General features: G+C 36.8%; 1 protein-coding gene across 10 annotated transcripts in view; it reads left to right on the top strand.

Annotated features, from left to right (window-relative positions):
- Positions 1–14,454, top strand: part of BMPR1B (bone morphogenetic protein receptor type 1B) — a 348,600-nt gene that overhangs the window by 294,634 nt on the left and 39,512 nt on the right. For 8 of the 10 annotated variants that reach the window (XM_074343640.1, XM_074343622.1, XM_074343610.1 and 5 more), the window contains one exon: positions 5,709–5,868. In XM_074343640.1, the coding sequence (XP_074199741.1) occupies positions 5,754–5,868 (115 nt within the window). In that variant the 5' untranslated portion in view covers positions 5,709–5,753. Of the gene's footprint in view, positions 1–3,233; positions 3,599–5,708; positions 5,869–14,454 lie in introns of those variants that run through there. The other 2 variants (XM_045515709.2, XM_045515702.2) reach the window with 2 other exon arrangements.

Below are 14,454 nucleotides of genomic sequence, written 5' to 3'. Positions count from 1 at the left end.
TATTCAGCCATTAAAAAGAATGAAGTCTTGCCACTTGTGACAATGTGGATGGACCTTGAGGGCATTATGCTAAGTGAAATAAGTCAGAGAGACCGATACCATATAATTTAATTTACATGTGGAATCTAAAAAAAAACAAAAACAAAACACAAGCTTGTACATTCAGAGAACAGATTGGTGGGTTGGTCAGGAGGTAGGGTGGTGGGCAAAATGAATGAAGGGAATCAAAAGGTACAAACTTTTCATTATTACATAAGTAAGTTACGAGAATGTAATGTCCATTATGGTGAGTATAGTTAATAGTACTATATTGCATATTTGAAAGCTGCTGAGAGAAGTTCTTAAAAATGCTCACTCTCATGAAAAAAAAATTATAACTGTATATGGTAATGGATGTTAACTAGATTTGTGTTGATCATTTTGCAATATATACATTGTTGTATACCTGAAACTAATATAATGTATGTTAAGTATACCTCAATTTAAGAAAAGATCTTACCATCTTTAACAGTGTTCTTAGCTGTTAAAGTGAATTTAATCAGATGTATTCATTCTGCAGTTACTGCTTCTCTTCCCCCTTATCTTCTTATTGTTAGCCTCCAAATTATTACTCAATTATTTTAATTTTATCTTGTGATTGGAAATATTGTGAACTGTGTGGTAACAATCTTCATTTCATAAGGAATGAAACACATATAGATTAATTGACTCCTAAGTAGCAGTTGCACACTTCTATATAAATTACTCCCTTGACTATTTTGGCAAAAGCAAGTGAAGAACTCTCCACTTGTCTCAGATTTGCATTTAATCATCCATTTATTTAATGCTAATTACAAGCAATCATTTATCATCTCACTACTTTTACTTATTCAGGTCACATTGTATGAAGGAAATCTTATATGCTCATTCAGTATGTTGTCTCTTAACTCAGTTTATATATAGACAATGAAAATCTCAAAATGCTTATTTTCTATCCTCATTTTGCTTATAATTTCTCCAGGTATTCTTTTCTGGATTTGAAATACTTTTCCCTCAGAATTTTGAAGACACCACTCTATTTTATTCTAGTTTATGGTTTTGCAGTAGAAGATTAAATGCCATAACTTATTTTTAATCTATATATATATATAAATAAATTTAGGGTCTCCCTTTGTCTTGAAGGTTTTAAAATTTTATAATAACATACTTTAGTCTGGATCTATTCATATACTCTGGATCCTTTCATATTAGAAAATCATGATTTTGGGTTATGGGAATCTTGCACTATTTATTTATTTGTTTGTTTGATAATTTCCTCCCTCTGTTGTCTCAGGTCTTCCTTTCTGGAGATATTATTCAGATGTTGAATTTCCTGGATTGATGCTCCAGTTTACTTAACTTTTATTTTTTTGTGTGCAATTTTTTTTAGTTTTTAATAATTTTTATTATATATTTTTACTGAAGTATAGTCACTTTACAATGTTGTGTCAATTTCTGGTGTATGTCATACATGAACATACATATTCATTTTCATATTATTTTTCATCATAAGTTACTGCAAGATATTGAATATAGTTCCCTGTGCTATACAGTATGAACTTGTTGTTGTTTATCTATTTTATATGTATTGGTTAGTATCTGCAAATCTCAAACTCCCAATTTATCCCTTCCCACCTCCTTCCCCCCTGGTAACCATAAGTTTGTTTTCTATGTCTGTGAGTCTGTTTCTGTTTTGTAAATAAGTTCATTTGTCTTTTTTTTTTTTTTTAAGATTCCATATATAAGTGATATCATATGATATTTTTCTTTCTCTTTCTGGCTTACTTCACTTAGAATGACAATCTCCAGGCCCATCCATGTTGCTGCAAATGGCATTATTTTATTCTTTTTTATGGCTGAGTAGTATTCTAGTGTATAAATATACCACAACTTCTTTATCCAGTCATCTGTTGACAATTAGGTTGTTTCCATGTCTCGGCTATTGTAAACAGTGCTTCCATGAACGTCGGGGTGCATGTATCTTTTTGAATTAAGGTTCCCTCTGGATATATGCCCAGGAGTGGGATTGCTGGATCATATGGTAAGTCTATTTTTAGTCTTTTAAGGAATTCCCATACTGTTTTCCAGAACAGCTGCACCAAACTACTACTTAACTTTTCCATATCTATGTTTTGATAGATATTACGTGAGGTTTCCTAATCTTCATTTCAGTTCACCTACTGACATTTTTAATGTAATCATATTTTCAGAGTTCCTTATTGTTACTCCCTTTTTGTAGCAACATGTTCTTTTATTATTGATGTAATGCACTTTTTATAAAGCTGAGAGGATTAATAAGGTTTTTTTTTTTTTTAAGTTTTAAAATTTCCTTCCATGTAGTGTTTCTTCTAAGGGGCTTATCTCTATGTATTTGTTTTGTTTTCAGTCTTTGATGTTAGAGGCTTTCTTCGTGTATCTATTGACCCTAATTAGTGGCTTATATATAAGAGAATGGAATTCTCTAAAAGCTGGTTGGAAACTTTGTATGTATGGGTACCTCTTGTCACCAGTGGGCCTTGCTGTAGGATAATATTGCAGGGCTGTTTCACTGAGAAACTTCCAATATCCCCATCTTTAGGTATTTTGTTTGTTTTTGACTTTGTCAAATTCCTGAGTAAAGAAGGCATAAGGCAGGCTGCACTGAGTTCTGGAAGCCATGAGGGTAGGAGGTAGAGTCAATATCCAGTGTAAATGCTCAGTGAATGTTTGTAGTAGGTGGTACCCCTGCCCCTCTCTCTGCTTGGTGTCCTGCAGTCCCTCACCTTGATTGTAAACAATGAAAATAAGGAAGGCATCTCAGTGACATTATGTTAGATTTACTCTTATAGTCTGCTGCAGGGGTGGGGAAGAAATGCTACCAGCCTGTATGGAATGGGAAGGATGGCTGAAGCTCGAACTACTTCTGAAACAGGTTTTCAGCCTCCATCTCTTTTCAGTACTCCTGCACTCCCACTTCTAAAGGGAACTGGTGGTGTCACTGCAGTTTGGGGGGGTAAGTGGCAGGATTATTTTGCTTCTTGGCTTCTCCCTACCTTTGGCTTAGGAATCAGCATTCTCAGCTTTATTAAATCAGTTACTGCTTCTGGTTAGTAGGTTTTTATTACTAGTGTCTTTTTCTTTTATATTGTTCTTTTTTTTAAAGCCCCTTTTCTTGTTCTTGTAGTGAAATTTTGTAATTATAATACTCTGTAATCTACCCTTTTCAATAAAAATTATATTTTAACAATCTTTCCTGTCAATAAATATCAACATTTTAGTAACTACATAGGAGTCTTTTTTTTAGAGATCTAACTTATCCCCTACTGTTGTAAACATGGTTTGTTGTAAGCAGTATTACAAAGAATCTCCTTCTGGCTAAATTTTATATCAGTATTTTATTTAAATAAATTTAAAATGTGAGAAAATAATGAATCCTCTCTTAAAATGTTTCTTACAAAATGACATCTTATTTCCGTTAGTGTGAGGGTGTTTCTTTTCTACTGTAGACCATTTGGTGTGAACAGTCTAACCTTTTCCCAGCAGATGGTAAACTCTGTGTATGTTTAGTTCATTCTTCTTACCCAGCTGGACCTGGAACAGGGTAGGTACCCAATATGTATTTGCTAAGTAGACATGTGCGTAATAAATGAATTTTCATTTTTTATTTTAAAAACTTCAAGGATCAGGGGCCTGGTATGGAAGGAAGCAGGATGTAATACATATTAAATATCTTACTTTCATCACTTTGAGTTACTCTGAGGTAACTCAGGTCAAAAAGTTAGTAAGATTGAGAGCCAGATTTAAAAGAAGGAAGCCCCTTGTGGCAGGGTGATATATAGTCATACCAACAGCCACTGCACCTGGAGAACAGGCAGTGCTGAGGCATTTGTGCAGGCAAACTCGTAACAGATTTGGCCTTTGGGAATTTAACTTAAGGATCAGCACCCTATTTTATAGAGATTATTATCTCTTGTTGGGATTAATTGTGTGGTTGGATTAAGTAAATAATATTTGCTTAATATAGTAACAGGTTTCTCAGTGGAATCTGCACATGATCTGTCTCAGAATCACATGCGATCTTGTTGAATATGCACTTCCCTTGGCTCACCTGAGACCTATGGAATCAGAATCACTGTGGGTGGCCCGGGATTCTGAACATAACAAGCTCTTCATATGCACATTACAACCAGAATGTCTGCTGTAGACTTAAATACTGTTGGAGGAAGTTGTTGGAGAAAGTTAGGTGCACGTCTTATATAAATTTGGAGAATCTAATGAGACATTAGAATTAATAACTGGAAAATTCTGATAAATCGATCTAACATATTTTATTGCTTTTTCCTTCAATTATTACTCTAAGAATTCAGCTGATTGGCAGCACACAGAAAGTCAGGAAAATTCATCACAGATCTTTTTCTTAACTCTTCATTCTCTGATATAACCAACAATTGGAGGCACTCATTTGTAGTTAAAAAAGTAACAAATGATACACTGTACCCATCTATTGTCTATATTGCAGTTCTGATCAAGAATTTGCTTTTTAACCCAACATCTTTTAGATGACATTTTTGTTGCAATTTTGTTTAACTGTAGGCAAACTGGATGTGTTGAGATTTTAAATCAAACACTGCTCAGGGTGACAGATTTATACAGTGACAGCCTGTATGAAAGCTCTTAACAACGATGCCTGAAATCTAATAGGTGTCAGTCAACACATGCTGCTTTCTTGAGCATCATTACTTTCCAAAAGTGGTGGTAGAGAAGAAAATACGAAAATTATCTGAGTGATATGTCAACCTGTGTTAACGAAACATTGTCGTAACTATTGAAAAGGTAAAAAAACTGGATTTTTCCAGGAATACTAACATTTATCAAGTATTCTTATGTAACATGCACACTCTGAGCCTTGACATGAGGTAAGTGCTTATAATTATCTCCATTTTAATGATAAGAAAATGAAGCACAGTGATATTATAAAGTTATTCAATGTCAACTAACTGGTAGATAGTAAACCTTGCTTTGAACCCATAAAAATCTGTTTCTAGACATCATGTCTACTAGCGTGTATTCCATTGAAGATATAGAACCATCGCTACCATGGTAGGTAGTCACTTGTGCTCGTAAAAACTGATGAGGATGATCTATCTTTTGAAATATATCTTGATAACTTAGTTTTCATCTTCTGACTCAATTTTGCAGATTAAGTATTTCTAAAGATTTCTTTTAAAAATACATGATATACCTAAAGTAAAGAGACCAGTAGAAAGTTTTAGGGCCCAAACAATCTGAGTTTAAATGCTTGCTTCATGGTTTATCAACTGTGTGCAGAGCACTTAAACTTTGAGTCTTAATTTTCTCATCTGAAAATGGAAATGATAATATTTACCCATAGTATTACCATACACAGTAGAGATAATCTGTATAATAGTGTCTCATTGAATTCCTTGATCTCAATCAAATACAGTGTATGATAACTTAATATATAAACCATTATTCTGAAAAGATTATGAAATATATGAGATATATTATATGAGATATATTATGTAGAAGGTATATTTTTTAACATATCAAAACATCAGAATATGTTTTCTGTTTCAATCTTTTAAGTATCATGAATGCCTAATGTTTTGTTTAATATTATTCTTTGGACAGAAGACTGAATGGGCTATGCCACAGATTCTTAAATTAGACTTAATCTTTCTCCTTTTCAGCAAACTTCCTTGATAACATGCTTTTGCGAAGTTCAGGAAAATTAAATGTGGGCACTAAGAAAGAGGATGGTGAGAATACAGCCCCCACCCCTCGTCCAAAGATCTTGCGATGTAAATGCCACCACCATTGTCCAGAAGACTCGGTCAACAATATTTGCAGGTTGGTCGTATAAATTTTTTAAATCTCGTTTTAACAGAGTGTCATCCTTATTGACTATAGAATTGTAGGCTGGTGTTTCCAAGAACACAGTTGGGGGATTGTGCCTAACCCCATTAACTCAGAGCTGTGCCTGTATGTAGAAAAGGAAGGACTGAATCACACTTTGCCCTGAAATGATGTTCTGAGATTTTTCTTCCTCCAGACATCACTTGTGCACGTGAATATAGAGCACGGATCCAAGGGTCCATGTCAAGGAGCAAGAATCAATTTTTTTTTTTTTTCAAAAGATCTTGCCCCCTCCTGCCAAAATAAATGCAACAGCAGGTGGTGTCAAATGTGTCGGGGGGTTTTTGTTTGTTTGCTTTAACCATTTATTATGCTGATGGTGTTAGTGCTTTGGAAAGAACACCGAAGCTGTTAGGAATATTCATAAACCGACTCTGGGAAGTGGTGTGGCCATAGAGCTCATGTGAGTCCCCCAGATGTTCAGAAAGATGTCGAAGTACTAGAGAATAAACCCTTAGTAGATAATCATGTTTGTATAAATGCTTTCTAATGTTTGAAACTGGACTATTTGCCTCTTTCTTCCTTGTACATCTTTATGCAGCCACACCCTTTTTGCTGGTCACTACCCCTGCATTTACTCCCCAGGGTGAGGACAGCAGTGGATAAAGAGGCATAGCCTCATGAGGCCAGAGTGTGCCCAGGGAGGAGTGGCTGGGTTACCCTGACATGTGTGGATCTCAGAAGTTAAAATGTCAGCGAAGCAGAGTCTCCCTGAAGGAGGGTAATACCCAAATAGATGGGCTGCTAGGTTTGAAGTCTAGGCAGAGTATCCCAGCAACCATTAGGAAGGAGCATGAAGCTGAGAGCTGAGTTGAAGATTTTTTTTTCCATTCTGAGACTTTTTTTTTTAAGCTTCATATGAAGGAGAATCTAATTTAAGCTTACCAGTGTATCCTGTAATATGTATTTCAAGAAATATGTATTAACTGAGCGATGCAAGGAGAAAATTGGGGTATATTCATAAATATGTCTCATTTAATAAGCACAGCAACTCAGCATGGTAGGGAATGCTTATTTCCTACCCTTAAATGTAAGAAATTCAGGGCCCAGAGAGGTCTAGTAACTTGGCTTTTATACGACAGGACAGAGTTGCAATCTGTGAGTCTTATGCCAAGGTAAAATGATTCCAGAGCTCAGACAGTATTTCCTGGGGAACACTACCTCTTTGTGGTAAACAGAAAAAGTATCAGGAGAATTACAAAGCTTTCTGAAGAAGGGAAAATTAGCAGGAGGAGGCATATTTAAGGAGGTATTTTACTACTTTGACTGAGTCCGTAGTAATTAAGAATAAATCTTTGCATGCCCTTCCCTTTGAGCAATAATTCTGGTAATTGTATGTTCAGGTTTTCCAAAATTATCCCAATTTCAAATATTTTGTCCTATTTTCCCAAAGGCCATTGACATGTCCTAAGTTGATTTGGGAGAAGGTGTTCAGGCATGGTTAACCCAGTGCACATTTTCTGTGGTGAGAAGGGGAAGCTTGGAGGGTAGGCGGAGACATGGGAGGACTTGAGCCTGGAGATGGGAAATATTACTGTGGTCTGAAGGGGATGCTTAAGTAGGAGTGGCAGTGGAGATTGACATGATTTGATTTGCCTTTTTGAAAAATGTTCTCTGCTGCAGAGTACTGAATGTATTAGAGGGAAACAAAAGTGAATTCAAGCACAAAAGCAGCCAGGTGATAGAAACTGAAAAGTAGATTCAGGAAGGACAGTGTATGTGAGAGAAAATGATCTTGGACTGTGGTGATGCTGGTGCAGGTGAGAGCTGGATGTGTTGGAGAAGTATTTTGAAGGAAAGTTTTATGTTGATGAAATGGATATGGGAGGGGGCCAACAGGGACTTCACCAGTTGGTGGGTGTGCATTTAGGTGCATCTTGTAGCCTTTTGATGAAAGACTACAGAGAAAAATAATCAAGTTTCAATCTGGACATGTTGAGTTTAAGGTTTCTGACACATCCAGATGGAGAGCTCAAAGAGTAAGCAGTAGAATGGGTTTGGAGCTCAGATAAGAGGTTAGGAAGAATAAACATAGCATGAGTAGAAAATCAGTCAGTTTTTGCTATGAAATAAGCAGCCTCAAAATCACAGTGGCTTACAAATAAAAGCGTTTATTATTTCATTGCTGGGTTTACAGGTGGGCTGCAGCTGTGCTGGGCTCTGCTGGACTAGGTGGGCTTGGCTTTAGGCTACTGCTTGGGTTCAGACCTGCTCCTAATGTTTCTCATTCTTCTTGGACCAGCAACTGCTCATATGAGTTTGAGGGAGCAACCTCTTGCAGCTTCTGCTTGTGTCATGTCCTCTGACATTCTGTTTACCAAAACTAGGGACATCCTCAAGCCCAAAGCCAGTGGGAAGCCATGTTTAGGATGTGGCATGAACACTTGAGAACAACAATAGACCAATCCAATCTACCAGAGTAGGACTGAGCCTGGAGACATTTGATGTTTGAGTAAAATGGGCTCTCCCCAGGAGACTGGGAATTAGCAGTAAAGCAGTGAAGGTGGTGTCATCGAAGCCAGGTTTCCAGAGGGAGGAAGTAAGGTCAGCCTTATTAGATGTTATTAGGAGAAGGACTGAGACACAGCAGTCAGATTTATTGACCTTGATAACTGCAGTTTAGAAATAGTTAATGTGGAAGGAGATAGGGACGCCAGATTGGAATGGTTTGTGAATTATGTGGTTTCCAGCCTTTGACTTCTGATAGCAAAGAAAAATGAAATAAAAATAGCAATCGGTAGCAATGGAGCTCCTCCAAAAAAAGTGAGTATACTGTGATAGTCAGCGTGCCTCAGTTAACGCCTAGAAGTCAACAGAAAACCAATACAGAGCTTTTATACTACTAGCACGTTTACTTCCACCCAGCTCTGATCATCACAGCATTCCTATACAGAACATAGCATTATCTGTTTTCCAGGTGAGAAATCTGAGACCCTGAGAGGTTAAGTAATTTTCACTAGGTCACTCATTTTTCATGCGCAAATGACTGAAAAAAAAAAATTGTGGCCAAGTTTCCAAAGTCCTGAATTTTTGACCAGAAGCTAACTCTTGGCAATCAAAGGAGCAGAAATATGCACTCTTACGTAAAATGCATATCCATTTTGCTAAGGAGTTGCTGACTCCAGTTAATCTGAGAGCTGAGATCATTCATGTCTGAATCACAGGACCTACTTTTGTTCCTGTGCCCTAAGACCTAAAACAGATCAGGCCTTTCTGCCTCCATTCCTGTAAGCCCTCCGAGTCAGTCCTTCTCACGCTGTCTCTCATCAAAGCCTTCCCCCTCAGTAAGTTGTGCACCGGTACTCTCTAAAGTACAGTCAAAATGAGTTACTAGAAAAGTTAATTTAAAAATAATTGCAAATTGTCTGCTGTGTTTTTCTCTTATCTATTAATTAGATTCAACAGAGCTAAATTTATTGCTGTACAAGTTTCAATTTCTATATTAATGTACTCACAGACCAGTAACAAGTGGTTTGCAAGGGAACAAGCACACTTTGAGAAATATTACACAAAATCTTGCACTCACAGGTAAAACAATTCTAAGACAAGGTGTGTTTGCTTGAGACGTACATAAGGGCTGGTCAAAGCTATCTGCCCTGAGGCCTTGTACCAGGCAGATCTTAGCCAAGCTGGGTGCTCCAGGATGGTCTCGTGCTCATTACCACTTACTTCCACGTGCCTGCAGAGAATAATCCAAAAAGTGGCCCAAATCAAAAGCGCATCATACTTAGAAGAGATTCTGAAATCCCACATGATAATTCAGTGCATGTGCAAAGTATAGAGGGTTTTTTTTTTTTAACTCTTCGTAAGTACCATCAATCACTTTACCAGCCAACGCCAAGGCCAAAGTCATTCTTGGCCTTGATTCCTATCAGGTATAGTGTGTCTGCTTCCAAAATTTATGCCATTTACGTTGCCTAATGGCATGCGAGTTAGAGGATGTAGTGCAAATATATCATGCTGAGTACAGTATTAGAACCATTTTTTAATACCCATAATTCAAAGCCTGGGTGAAGCCAGTGTCCTGTCTCCCTCAATATAACATCTGTCTTCTGAATACCTTTCCAGGTATTACACTGCGTTGTTTTACCCTTCTTACTCCATTTCCACATTCTATTCCTGGGACCTCAGACTATCACTACATGCCTTGAATGCAGCAAAGTCTTCTTAATTAACTCTTTTTATATGACTTTCACCATGCCAGTGTTCTGTCTGATTTTCCTGTCCCAGCAGGCATGATCTCGGCCCTGTTTATTTTTTTCTCTGTATAATCTCGTCCTGCTTTATGTGTCCTCCCTTGTTTTTCTTGACATGATCTGTGATAGTCATTTATGTCCCTCTCTTGCCACCTCCCTCGAGTTCTGCTCTCTCACACAAGTCTATCCAGTTCTAAAAAAAAAATGTTTTTTCACTCTTTTTCAAGGTAATTTAAAATATTTCCTCATTTATCTTACTGGATTCTGACCAAAAAGTCTATCTGGGCAGTTTTCACAGTTTATAGGTATAATAAATCACATCGGATGTTTGCACAAAGACTGTGCAAACGACACCAGGCTGCCTAAAGGAGGAATGAGATAAGTCTCCACTGTATCTGGAAGAGTGAGAGAGGGCCGAAGGGAAAGCTTAGGGGCTTAATAGAAAGTAAACAGTGTAGGGCTCATTACAGTCATACATAGAGAACCATTGAAGACTTTTGAGCAGGGTGGAAACTGTAAGGTTTATCAGGCAGTGCTGTACAGAGCCCTTATACAAAGTTTGTATTAACCCAAAGCTTCTAAACTCTTGCAGAATGTGGTGGTGTGAGTTTTCAGAGAGGTGCTCCTGACCCAGGTCTCAGAGTGTTTACAGTGCGCCTTGTTCTCATTCGTGTGTACATCTTCCATTCATCCAGTTCATTTTACTGAGCTTTATGACCTTTTTTTCTCCCAGTAGAAGATGTTGAATTAAAACCATTTCACTTATGAGAATGGCAAGCCCTTCTTCAGAACTTAGAATTTAGTTGGAAGAGGACATAGTTTCAAATTCACTCATGAAGTATTTTCTAAGGAATAACTCTACTTTCATGCCTCTCAGTCATAAATGAGACTTAAATGGGCCCATTTGTTGTTGGACTTAATAGAAAGTGAGGTGCAGGGCTCTTTGCAATTACACATAGGCACCGCTGAAGATACTTGAGCTGGAAGGAAGACATCAGATTTCTTGGGCAGCTCTGTATGGAATGGGTTGGTCTAGAGCGGAGTGGGGACGTCCTGCCAGAAGGACGTCAGGGCAGTCTCAGTGAGAGGTAGGGAGGGTCTGCACAGGGTGGTGGGGGTGAGAATATGCAGGTGCTTGTTTAATATAGAAATTGAGACAAATTCAAAAACTCTTGGACCTCAAAGGAGAAAAGGGAACAAAACGCTAAACCACTTGGCATGGCTTCCAGGGAATAATGTATGATAGTTAGACTTCCCTGAGGAGGGAGTAACAAGGCCTCTGTCACACTGCAACTTCATCATTAGCGCTGTGACTCTCAGAGGAAAGGCCGGAGAGAGGGAGCAGTGACAGTCTTATCTGTCTGACCCTCTTTTCCTCTATCTCTTGGGAATCCACCCACCTAAGAAGATAAAGGAAAATGTATATAAACCTTAGGATTCTGTTACTCCAGGAATTTAAAATTTTTTTTTGAAAATTAAATAGAAGTTTAATAGAACTTGGCTCAACATTGTTCTTTGCTTTTTTCCCATCAGTAGAAAGGACTTCGTTAGCTTATGCTTTCTGTCCCTACTGCGTGAAGTTGAATGACTTCGTCTTTCCTAGGATCGATGGCCTTTAGGGACTTTGAGCTCATCAAAAGCAAAGGCTGCATCGTCCTCACCCTTGCTTCTCAGCTCGTAACTCCATCTGAGGCATAGTGTGCTTCATAAATGCAGAATTAACTACTGTCAGCAAAGCTCTAAGCAGCTTTCAGCTCTTTTAGTTAACTAAGATCTACATGATTTAAATAGCAAGTCTAGAAGTTGTGTGTATCTTTGAGTTTCCCTGTGACAGAAAACATTGAAAACTTTGTTAACTCCCTTCAGTGGGAAATAGATATTTTAGAAGACAATGTTCTCAAGGACCTATTTATAACTGACCTAAAACAAGCAGCCTTTTCAAATAGATTCTGAGTGACACTTAAATTTGAAAGAAATTTAAGAATTCTAGAGTTTCTCACATACTGAAAAAAAATTGGAATACATAATTCAATTCATTTTGTTTGGAATAAATAAATTGATCAGTATAGAGGGCTATTAATCCCTGTGAGCAGATGCACTTGAGCAAAGAATCCAGTTATATAATCAGTTTTTGTTAAGAGCAGAATTTTAAACTATTTAATAATTAAATAATAATTTTTGAGTTACTTAATAACTTTAAAGTTATTTTAATAATGCTTTAAAATTTCCTATCACCTGGATTGAACAGAGCAGATATACTTTTTATTTTAAAAGTATTAATACTTTAAAAATCATTTTATAGTTAAATTAATCTTTATAAAGATCTAAACCATTAAAAGAAAACTTCTACAATAGTCCCTTCTCAACTACGGTAGTTACCCTGGGATTTACAAGAAAGAAATGTGAGATCTTAGTGGAAGAACAGAGGTAAAAGGACCGAGACTTGGGTAAACCTTATACACACTGTACTCACTAAAATAAAACAATAAATAAAGCCCCTTCAGTAAAGATGCTGTCAGAGCAATTTTAGACATACTATGAAATTGGTTTCTAACCATTCTGTAAGAACTGGTGAGTGAGTTAAGGTCCAGAAGGCCATTTTTAAATCCAGTTGACCCAGATGAAGCAAAGCTTTCGATTTCTGGATACACACCCATCTGAAGAGTATCATTTGGTCCCTCAAAACATTACAGTAGGTAAATCTCTTTCTGAAAATCTTTTGAAGTAGTTTGTCCCCTGATCATCTTGGTATGCAACTGTTCTGTCTTGTTAATTATTATTTTTTTTAACCTATAAGACAGGGCAGCATTTTTGGAATGTTACGTCAATTGTCTTCTTCTTTTAATTGAAGTATAGTTGATTAACAATGTTACGTTAGTTTTAGGTATATGGCATAATGGTTCAGTATTTTTTAGATCATACTCCATTTAAAGTAATTATAAAATAATGCCTGCATCTCCCTGAGCTGTGCTGTGTATCCTTAGTAGCTTATTTTATACGGTAGTTTGTACCTCTTGGTTCCCCATCCCTGTCTTGCCTCTCCTCCCTTGTCAGTTGTCTTCTTTTAAAATTCATAATCATTATTGTAATCAAATGATTCATCCTGCATTCATGTATACGTCTCAATGCTTTCAATTTTGTTGACAATTATTTCCCTTTTTGTTTCCTTTACGATTCTTCATCTCTTCTTGTTATCACTGCCAACACTCTGGGAATGAGGGGGTAATAATCTATATAAAACATTGAAAACCTAAGTTTAAATAGGGTAACCAGCTGCAGAATGTTCAAATGAGAGTTAAATGCCTGTTGGGACATTCAGCAGTCGCCTTCGGTGGTGGGTGACATTGATCAGCTTTGACTCCAGAGAGCACTTGTGTTTACGTTTGTGCTTGCTTGAGAGTTGAAAGTTCTAAGTGATTCTTAAACGTCTATAATTGTACTGCTGATTTCCAGTTAATGTCCCTTACTAGCTAGCAATTTCAATAAGAAGCTTGTAAATTATTTTTGCTTTGTTGTAGATAATATGTACTTGAAACAGTTCTCTCACCTCCTTGCTTGTCCTCCAGCTATTTGAGTTCCCATCTGAATTGATGCCTTAGGGACACCAACTCTTTTCTCCAGGGTCTCTCTCCCTCTCCATCCCCTCTTTTTCATAATTCTTTTTGTATTGAAGTAACATTGGTTTATAACATTATATAAGTTTCATGTGTACAACGTTTTATTTCTATTTCTGTATACACTACAGCGTGCTCTCCACCAAAATTTTTATTTCCATCTCTTTATATTTTTAGCTTCCCCCTCTTCTCAGACAAGGGAGTGTGTTTTGAAAGCTTGAATTTACTCTCCATGATGTGATGTTTCTTTACATATCCTGGGGCATTGTAACAGTTAACATGCCAACAGTTTTACCAGCTTTTTCTCTTCTCTTTTTTGATTCTTATAAGTTACCTAAAAATACATCTTTGTATACTCATGTTTTGAGTAGGGAGACCTCATGATTAAGGAAAAATTAGTCTTTTTAGATTTAACACATTGTGTCTAACTTTTCTTGCTGTTCTGTGATTTTCTAATGTCAGAAACTTAAAATGACTTCATTTCTAATGCCTGAATTTTACTTTTGTTGAGAAATATGTTACACGTGTAGTCTAACTGTGTAGGAAAGCAATAAAAAAAATCACTTGAGTATAGTTTGCTTATATTGTTTAAAGTAAATTTCTAAGGCCAGCTCTTTTATTGTTTTCAGTGTTTACATGCCTTAGATTTTTCATAGCAATTTCAGTAAATTGGCTAAAAAAGCCCCAAAGATTTCAGAGCCAGGGCTGTT

Source organism: Camelus bactrianus, chromosome 2 (assembly GCF_048773025.1).
Source record: "Camelus bactrianus isolate YW-2024 breed Bactrian camel chromosome 2, ASM4877302v1, whole genome shotgun sequence".
Classification (NCBI taxonomy): Eukaryota; Metazoa; Chordata; class Mammalia; order Artiodactyla; family Camelidae; genus Camelus; species Camelus bactrianus.
This window is presented reverse-complemented; position numbering and strand designations above follow the sequence as displayed.